This window comes from Apis dorsata, unplaced genomic scaffold (genome assembly GCF_000469605.1).
Source record: "Apis dorsata unplaced genomic scaffold, Apis dorsata 1.3 scaffold_1182, whole genome shotgun sequence".
Taxonomy (NCBI): domain Eukaryota; kingdom Metazoa; phylum Arthropoda; class Insecta; order Hymenoptera; family Apidae; genus Apis; species Apis dorsata.
This window is the reverse complement of record NW_006264279.1, coordinates 6,799-16,766: the sequence shown is the minus strand read 5'-3', so window position 1 is coordinate 16,766 and position 9,968 is coordinate 6,799. Positions and strand designations below refer to the sequence as shown.

Here is a 9,968-nt window from a genome sequence, read left to right as displayed (position 1 = left end):
TATTAATTATTATCATAATTATTATAAATATTAAGTAATATATTTTATATCATTCATTCGAAAACAAATTATTAAAATAAATATATTATTCATATAATTATATAAAAAATCTATTTTGTGAATTTTAAATAATTTATTATAATATTTTAATTTTAATTTTCTTTAAGTATAATAAATTTTTTGTTCCATTAAAAAAAAAATTTGATAGGTCCCACCGAGATTTGAACTCGGATCGCTGGATTCAAAGTCCAGAGTGCTAACCATTACACCATGGGACCGATATACTAAACATTTTTATTATTATTATTTTGTATTATAATTATTTATTTTGATATATATAGATATATTTATAAATATATTAATATGTACATTTTTCAAAATTATTTATTGTATATTAATTTGATTAAAAAATTATAAATTATATTATATTATTAGTATTCAAATATAAAAATCTAAATAATAAAAGTTCTACTAGAACATAAATATAAATTGATATAAACATACAATTCATGGATGTTTTAAAATATTCAGATCTAAATCAAAAGAATAATATATGAATATTTAAAATTCTAATATTCATAAATTCGAATAGCAGTAAGAAGGATAATATAATAAAAAAAATAAAATTATTTTATTTTATTTCCATCTTGTTTCATTTAATGAAAAATTCAATTATTTATAATTTAATAAACAATCAACTAACATTTTTATATATCAATTGTTCTTTTTGATCTCTAGAATGATTTTCTAAAGATTCTCAAAAATATGTATTTATGGTTTATATATTCTTATACATTCAATATATATTTTATATATTTAATATATGTATCTAAGAAAATTAATAAATAAATAAATATATATATATTAACTATATATAAATATATATATATAAATTTAATATACATATATTAACTTAATTTATATTTAACTTGATTTATTTACTGAATCAATGATTGATTTATATTGATTTATATTATTTATATATATTATAAATATAGAAATAAATAAATATAAAAAATGTTTAAAAAAATTTGTTTATAAAAATATATATAATTTGGTAAGGAAATATATAGTATTAATAATATAATGTTAAAAATGAATGCTAGTAAATCATATGAAGGTCAATTTTAAAACTCAAATAAAACTTATTAACTACAAAAAAAATATTAACTTATAAATATTAACGTATATTGAAAAATTATTAGAAAATATTTTAATTTGAATTTTATGAAATTTATTCTATTCTGAAAAACAAAAAAAATATGAACGTATTGTATGTATCGTTTCATATATCTTATATTATATTTTGTGAAATTATTGTTTTAGACATATATTATAAAATCAAGAATATACACTTATATAAAATTATAAATTAAATTATATTATACATTATAGTTTTTAAAAAGAAATGATAAAAATATTTTCAATTTTTATTCCGATAACTTACATGCCAAAAAAATAAATAATGGAAAAAATAAAGATAAAGTAAAAATTGGAAAATTAATGCCAATTTCTGAGATGTTGCTAATGAAAATATAGATAACACAAATATAGATAAGAAGATTAAATAATAAAAGAAAGATAAAGATAAAAACTGAATGGGAAATCTATGGGAAATCTAAAAGTGACATCTTTTAAATATTAAAAACATCTCTTTAAAACATCATCTTTAAAAATACTTAAGAGATGGCGTTATTTTTCAATTTTTTTCTGTCATCTTATTTTTGAAAAGTTGTCTTTGGTTCTCAAGAGATGGTATTGATACTATGTTCTTTATTTTTATTCTTCTCTTATTATTTGTTCTTTTGTTTATATTAAGTTTTATTTCTGACTTTTTAGAGATGGCACTAAATTTTTATTCTTATATTAGTTGCTCCCTTTTATATTTATTTTACAAAATTTATAGATTATTATTTCTGATTAGTTTATTGTCTTTTTTGATTAAAATCTATTAATTAAAAATGTTTCATCAATTTTTTGTCTATATTGAATAAATTCTAATAAATATTAATATTCTAATTCTAAATATATATTAATAATATATAAGCAATAACGATATATAAATAAATTTTAATGGCATTACATTTAAATCCATTTTTACAAAAAAAAATATATCATAAATTGATATTATCTTCATTGTGTTGTAATAAAAAAATATGAATTTAATTTTTATTCATATAATTTTATTTATTAAATTATTTCATATTCATATATTTTGTCTATTATTCATAACAATCAAAAAATTTAGATATAATTTAGTAAATATTATGCATGAGAATATTTATGTTATGAAATAAAATATAATAAAATGACATATTAAAAAAATTATTTTTAGAATCTATTGATTTTACTAATTTTTGATTGAATTAAAAGTATTAAAATGTTATAGAAACTATACCAAATATTTTAATTTTTTGCGCAATCGCAATTTCAGAATATAAAACAAAATTTTATTAAATATATCTTATAATTCAATTTTAGAACAATATAATTTTATATAATATAAATATATAATTATTAAAATATAAATAATTTTTTAAATTAATAAATTTTTTCTTCAAATTTAAAAATCTTAATGAAAATGCTTTGAATAATATTAATAATTATTAATCAATATCAATAACTTTTAATTTGTCTACATTAAAATTTTTTTATACAATTTTTTATATATATAATTACAACAAATTTATGTTATAATAAAAAAAAATATTTTTTTTTATTATAACATAAATTTGTTGTAATTATATATATAAAAAATTGTATAAAAAAATTTTAATGTAGACAAATTAAAAGTTATTGATATTGATTAATAATTATTAATCAATATCAATAACTTTTAATTTGTCTACATTAAAATTTTTTTATACAATTTTTTATATATATAATTACAACAAATTTATGTTATAATAAAAAAAAATATTTTTTTATATTATACATATATTTAAATTATTTAAAATTTCTCTAATAAAATATTTAAATAATATTATATATATAACTATAATATATATATATAAACTGCTATATTATATTGACAAAGAAATATTTAAGAACGAATTTTTTATTTATTGAATAATTACTTATTATATTATTATTTATTTTATCATTAAATTATAATTTTTACACACTCAATGTTTGAAATTATAAATTAAAAAATTAATTAAATAATTTTTTTTTAATTAATTAGAGTAAATATAATATTTTTGCAAAATAATTTTTTTTGTATGATTCAAATTTAGTAAATTTATATAAATATTGTTGTTACATTTAATTATTATTAAATTTTTTTGATGCGTTTCTATGTTATATATATAATATATATATAACGTAATGATAAAAAAAAAAATTTCGTTTAATTTATTCATCTTTATAATTTAATAATAATGATAAATATACACATAATATAGCGCTAATGTCAGCTAAAATATAATCTAAAGTAATTTTTTTAGTCAGAATGTATATACTATATTTATATTAATGTTTTGAGATAGAAAGAGAGCAATAGATAGAATAAAAAGATAAGAATAGAACTGGGTTTGGCAAGCGTGGTGATTTTACACCTACCTTTTAACCGAACCGTGGCTGATTATATTGTATTCGTTTTACGATACGGATCATGCTTGGCCCAGGTGGTTTCCCTAAGAAAAGTGTATTTCTATTTTACATATTATTGCAATACATCATTATTGCTGTGACAAATTTATTTAATATTCTGTACAATCGAAGCTAGTTCTCAATAGTTTTAAATATCAGAAATATGAGATTACGAATAGTTGTGATATGTGTGTCGTAAAATTAGAACGTGTTACAATCTATTAGATTTTTCACTTTTTACAGTCATGCATTTTTTAAAAAATTATAAATTTTTAAAAATGACTTAAATAGAGACTTTAAGAATGACTTAAATAAATCACGATCACCAGTTTCAATGCGCGATGCTGAATATTATATTATGTTGGATATGTTGGCTGTTTTGGGCGGGTCTTCCGATAATTACAGCCTATCCCGTATCATCGTCTATACGAACAGGTACAATAATTGTATATTCAATATTTATTTTGATAACATGTTATTAATGATAGGTTATTTTGCTTTTAATTTATCATACATTTTAGATTTATCATACAACTATACTTCATCAAAATGGGAACAATACTGGATACAATATACTCTTGGTCTTTTAAGTGTGACAGCTACAGCATTTACTTTAGTTGGCTGTCTTTGTTGTCGAAGACCTAGAAGACTTAAAGGATTTCAAGTAATTGTCATTTTTATATTACATATAATAAATAGAAATCCTTATTAAAATTTTTTATTATCTAAATAATAATTTATTCGTTACTAATTATAGGACAAAGCAGAAAAATGCAATCAGGTAAAATTAATATCACAAATTTTTTTAAAGATTTAAAGTTATATTAATCTGTAAATTTTAGTAAAAATTAATAAGAATATCAATTTTTTTATTTAAATATTTGAAATATTATAGCAATTGATTTTAGACAAAATTTTTTTTTGTTTTTTTTCTTTTACATGTTTATATATATTATTAATTACAATGATAATAATTTATATAATTGTCATGAAAATATTTCATAATATTTATATGATTTATATTTTATGAATATAAGAAAAATAATTAATATTTACTTATATTTAAATATATAATAATTATATATATTACAAAAATATGTATATTATGTATATTACAAAAAAATATTTTTTCTTTAAATATTAAAAACTAACTAACTTTAAAAACTAGTTGCATGTATATTATTTATAAATTATTGTAGTATGTAATGTAGTTTAATATATTTTAATTTTTTTTAAACTTTATTTTTAATTTTCTATAAAAATATTTGAAAAATGTAAATATAATTTTTTGTTATAGGAATTCAAAGATGGAAACAATATTGGTCAAGAATTAGTATTTGAGCATTCTCTTGAAGGTTTGGAGTTAAATGTTCCACATATGTTAGCTGTTTCAGAAAGAGTACAATTTGATCCTTTACCTGTAGAACATATTATATCTGGTCCTAAAAATATTTTAAAACCAAAGCCATTACCTTTATCATCATTATTTTTTGAAAAACATGATTCTGATTCTAATACTCTACCAGAATATTGTCATGAATGGTTTGATGCAAAGGATTTATGTGTATCTAGAGAAAAATTAAAATATTTAAGAGAAATTGGTCATGGTTGGTTTGGAAAAGTTGTAGAAGGTCGTGCAGATTTAGAAGGACATAAAAGGACTTCCAAAAATGGTGGTGTTGTTGTGAGAATTCTTACAGAAGAAGCTACTATGAAGGAAAAAGCTTGGTTTCTTGGTGAAGCTACTCCATATTTGAAATTACATCATCAAAATATCTTAACTTTGATAGGTTTTTGTTTAGAAACCGATCCATATTTATTATTATTTGAATCATGTTCAGTGGGTGATCTTAAAAGTTTTTTGTTATCAAATCATGATAAAAAGTCTCAAGAAGCACTTAATAAAGAAAATATTCTAATTCGTATAGCATTGGATATTGCTGCTGGTTTAAAACATATGCATTGTAATGGATTTGTACATACAGATTTATCTGCTAGAAATTGTTTAGTAGCATCAGATTTATCAGCAAAACTGGGAGATTATGGAATTGGTGTAGAAAAATATCCTGAAGATTATTATGTAGTTGGAGATCGTGCATTACCTATTAGATGGTCAGCACCAGAAAGTATAGAATGTACTGATACAACTATTGAAACTAGAGAAATTACATCTCAAGCAAATATATGGAGTTATGCTATTTTTCTTTGGGAAATTATTACATGGGGAAACATACCATACCATGATAAGAGTGATGAACAAGTAATTCAAATGCTTTTACATTTAAAATCAGATCTTTTATCAAATGGTATACAAGTATTGCAAACATACTTCGAAAATTGTCCATCAAATATATATCAAGCAATTTATTTAAGTTTAAATTTAAATCCACAAAAAAGACCAAATCTGGATGAGATAAGACAATTTCTTTTAAATCAGCATATAGAATGCTTAGATTTTGAACAAAGATGGGAAAATTTACGAGTTAATGCTAAACATGCCCGAAGTGCAAGTTTACAAGATCTTAGAGGAAGTATTGATTCAGATTATTGGACTACTATTGTTGACGATACACCACGTCAATCATCATTTCGACTTGGACCTAATGAATTAGTAAAAAATGTACCAAGTATTAAAAATATTATTCATCATGAATCAAGCTCTGAAACTGAAGAAGAAAGTTGGAAAGGACGAATTGAACAGGGAGTTTATACTGAAAAAGTAAAACAAAAATCTAAATCTGTTACTGATTTAATGGTTCTTGTACATATCGATTTTGATTCTGATGCAGAATTATCAATGGGAGCTCAAATCTCAGAAAAATATGGAAAAAAAAAATTACCTGCTACTGGTAGTGATAGTGATCTTAGACATAGTATTCATACAGACGAATTCGATGAAACATTAAGGAAATTGCGGAATCCATTACCAAATAATACTTCTAACAAAATCAGTATGTTAAATACTTCAGAAAAGCCAAAATTATTGACATTAACCATGGATCAAACTCAAACTCCAATTTTGAGATTATCTTTAAATAACAAAGAATTTGATACTACATCTATTGTAAATACAATTACAGAAACACATAATGACAAACACGTACTAAGACTTCTATCAAAAGGAGATCCTAATCTTCCTCTTTTATGTTATGTACCTGATGATACATCTTCTGAAATATTAAAAAAAGATGATAAATCTCAATGTAATTTGTGTACATTTAAGCATGAAAATACTTTTTTTTCTAACAATTGTTCAATTAATTATGGAACTAATGAAAACACTTTAGTTGATGTTACACTTTGGAATCGTGCATTAGATTCTGCTTTAAAAAAGAAAATACCTGGTTTTTTAGATGAAGATGAATTCAATGAATATGCAGAATCTTTATTTAAACAAGAAAATAATATTGCACCAGAATTAATTGTAACTATTGAATCAAATACTTTGCAATCTCAGAAACACTATAGACATAATCCAGATAAATTCTCCAACGAAGAAGATATAGACATGAATCGGAGATGTTTATCAAATGAAGATGAAGAAGAAAGAAAACAATTATCTACTCCTGATGATGAACAAAGTTCTGATTCTGGATTTAGAGATAAAGAATCTTATGAAGAAGAAGAAAATGTTTATGCTTTAATTCCATCAACTTCTACTAATGATTCTTCAATAAATATACCAATATATAGTGAAGAAGAACAGTTACAGATTTTATTTGAACTAGATACTATTCTTGATGCAGAATACTATGCAACACTTCCTGTATCTGAAAAAATGATAGAAAACTTATCTTCAAATAATCATATAGAAAATAAAGTTGTCTGTACAAATGAAGATGAATCTGATTCTATTCATACTGTAGATACTATAATTGAAATAGATAATAATGAAAATCTTACTTCTAATATCAATTTACGAGAAAATGATATAAAACCAATATTAAATAATGAACAGACAATTCAATCAGAAAATATTAAAATTAAAATTGACGAAAATATTGAAATAAAAGATTTAAGTGATATTAATTCTTCTTCTCAACAAACAAATTTAAAACATTGTAATATTGAAACAAATATGAAATATTCCAAAGAACAAAAAGAATTAAAATATTTACAAAATAAAAATGAAAATGAAATTAAAAATAAAAACGAAATTGAAAGTAGAAATGAAAATGATATAATTATTAATGCAAATAAATATGAAAATGAAAATGAAAAGAAATTTAAAAATAAAGATGAAAATGAAATTGAAAATAAAAATGAATGTGAAATTGAAGACAGAATTAAAAATGAAAGTGTAAATACAAGTAAATATGGAAATAATAATAAAAGTGATATTAAAAATAAAATTGAAAATGAAAAAGAAATAGGAAAAATATATGAAAGTAAAAATAAAAAGGAAATAGAAAAAAAAAATGAAAATGAAATTGAAGATGAAGACAGTTCTACTATGAGTTTACATAGTGATAATTCTTATGTATCGTTTGATATAGAAGAAGAATTTGTAACAGCAATTCGAAATGAACTTAGAGAAAAATTACCTTGTGCTCAAATGTCTGTTATAGAACCACTAGAAGCTCATGATGATGATAATCCTATATCTAGAGATATAGATAGTAAACAGTGGGATGATGATAGTGAAGAATCTTCTAATCAAGGTAGTGGAGGAGTGGGTATTTCAATAAGGTATTCATTTTAATTTTTTAATAATATAATAATTTATAATAATAATTTATAATAATAAATTAATATTAAATATTAAATAATATTATTTAATATAGTAGTTATAATTTATTTATTATTTAAAAAACAAAATTTGAAAATTTGTTATTATTTGTTATTTAGGTATAATGTATATGATTCTCCCCTTAGTCCAATTCAAGAAGAAAGAGAAAGTACTCTTACTTCTGAATCATTAATATCAAATTCTAGAGATACATCAATTGCTTCAAAAGAATCTGTTGCTTCAGATGATGTATTACTAGTTGATACTCGAACAAATAAAATGATTTTATTAGAAGGATTAGGAGAAAAATTGCAAGATGATGAACGAGATACAACTAATGGAGATTTGTCTGAAGAAGAAAATTTGGATTATAATTGTTCGATAATTCGTTCTCGTGATGATAAATCGCATATTATAATTGCAAGTTGTGGAGCACCCTTACCAAGTCCAGAGGAGGAATCTAAATGGCAACAATTACCATCATCTTTTCCATTACCATTACCTTTACCATTGGAAGATGATTTAATGTCAACAAGTTTTGGAACAGATCATGGATGGGGTAGTCAGGATGAAGATGAAGAAGAAGAAGAGGAAGAAGAGGAAGAAGAAGAGGATGAAAATAATAGTTCTAGTTCTGGAGAATTTGTTTGGAAAGTAAATACATTATAAATAAAAAATTAAATTTATTAATAGAAATTTATTGTTTATTATTAGGAATTTATTTTTCATATAATTAAATTCATGTTATTAATTAGAATCATTTTATATATAGAGATACAATGAATCACATATGGAACAAGTTCAAACTCGAAGTTATTTAAATAGTAATGAAGGAGTAATATTAGATGCTGATATTGAAGATGAAATAGATCTTGAGGAAGAAGGAGAAGATGAAGAAGAAGAAGAAGAAGAAGATGAAGACGAAGAAGAAGAAGAAGAAGAAGAAGAAGAATTTACGCCATCAGCTTGGAATGCAACATTAGCGCCTCATCGTTCTGCATTAAGATCTCCAGATAAAACATTAAAATCTGGTGTAAGTTTTATAATACTTATATTTTTCATATTTTTTTAAATATAATAATTTATAGTTTTTTGTATTTATTTCTTCTGTCAGGATGAATCGGTGGGTATATTCTTATTTATATAGCAATATTCTTTGTATATTATATATACTACATTTAAATAAATTTTGTGCAATTGTTAATTTTTCATCAGGATCAAAAAAAAAGCGTGTGGTTTAAAAAACAACGTTATCATTGTGTATATGAATATCCTAAAGAAACTCTATCTACAGAAACTCAAGGAGAATCAACTAATACTTGGGAATCTACTTCATATAGTGGTAAATTTATTTTTTTTTTCCCTTAAAAACATAATAAGAATTATATTAAAATTGATTTATTATATATTATATATATGTGTAATTTTTGTTTTATTTAGATTGGGAGGAAATGATAGATGAACCACGTTTGGATTTATATCCTCTTGATTATGATGATGCCCATCATTCTGGTATATTTTAATAATATATAAAATATATATTATTAATTATATAATATATAATTATATTAATTAATTATATATATAATATATAGGATGTTAATATATTCATGTAATATTTTTTAAAAATCGATTCTAGAGTGCAAAA

The 9,968-nt window shown here is 21.4% G+C and overlaps 1 protein-coding gene and 1 non-coding gene across 2 annotated transcripts in view; one reads left to right on the top strand and one right to left on the bottom strand.

The window, feature by feature from the left end:
- Positions 1-206: 206 nt before the first annotated feature.
- Trnaq-uug lies at positions 207-278 on the bottom strand. Its single transcript has one exon. It is a non-coding gene; the product is annotated as a tRNA-Gln (tRNA).
- A 3,176-nt stretch (positions 279-3,454) lies between these two features.
- Positions 3,455-9,968, top strand: part of LOC102677543 (rho-associated protein kinase 2-like) — an 8,469-nt gene continuing 1,955 nt past the window's right edge. Inside the window, exons 1-9 of the mRNA XM_031514761.1 lie at positions 3,455-4,026; positions 4,113-4,255; positions 4,349-4,372; positions 4,889-8,280; positions 8,440-8,974; positions 9,093-9,353; positions 9,435-9,443; positions 9,536-9,662; positions 9,761-9,832. Of these exons, the coding sequence (XP_031370621.1) occupies positions 3,933-4,026; positions 4,113-4,255; positions 4,349-4,372; positions 4,889-8,280; positions 8,440-8,974; positions 9,093-9,353; positions 9,435-9,443; positions 9,536-9,662; positions 9,761-9,832 (4,657 nt within the window). The 5' untranslated portion in view covers positions 3,455-3,932. The remainder of the gene's footprint in view (positions 4,027-4,112; positions 4,256-4,348; positions 4,373-4,888; positions 8,281-8,439; positions 8,975-9,092; positions 9,354-9,434; positions 9,444-9,535; positions 9,663-9,760; positions 9,833-9,968) is intronic.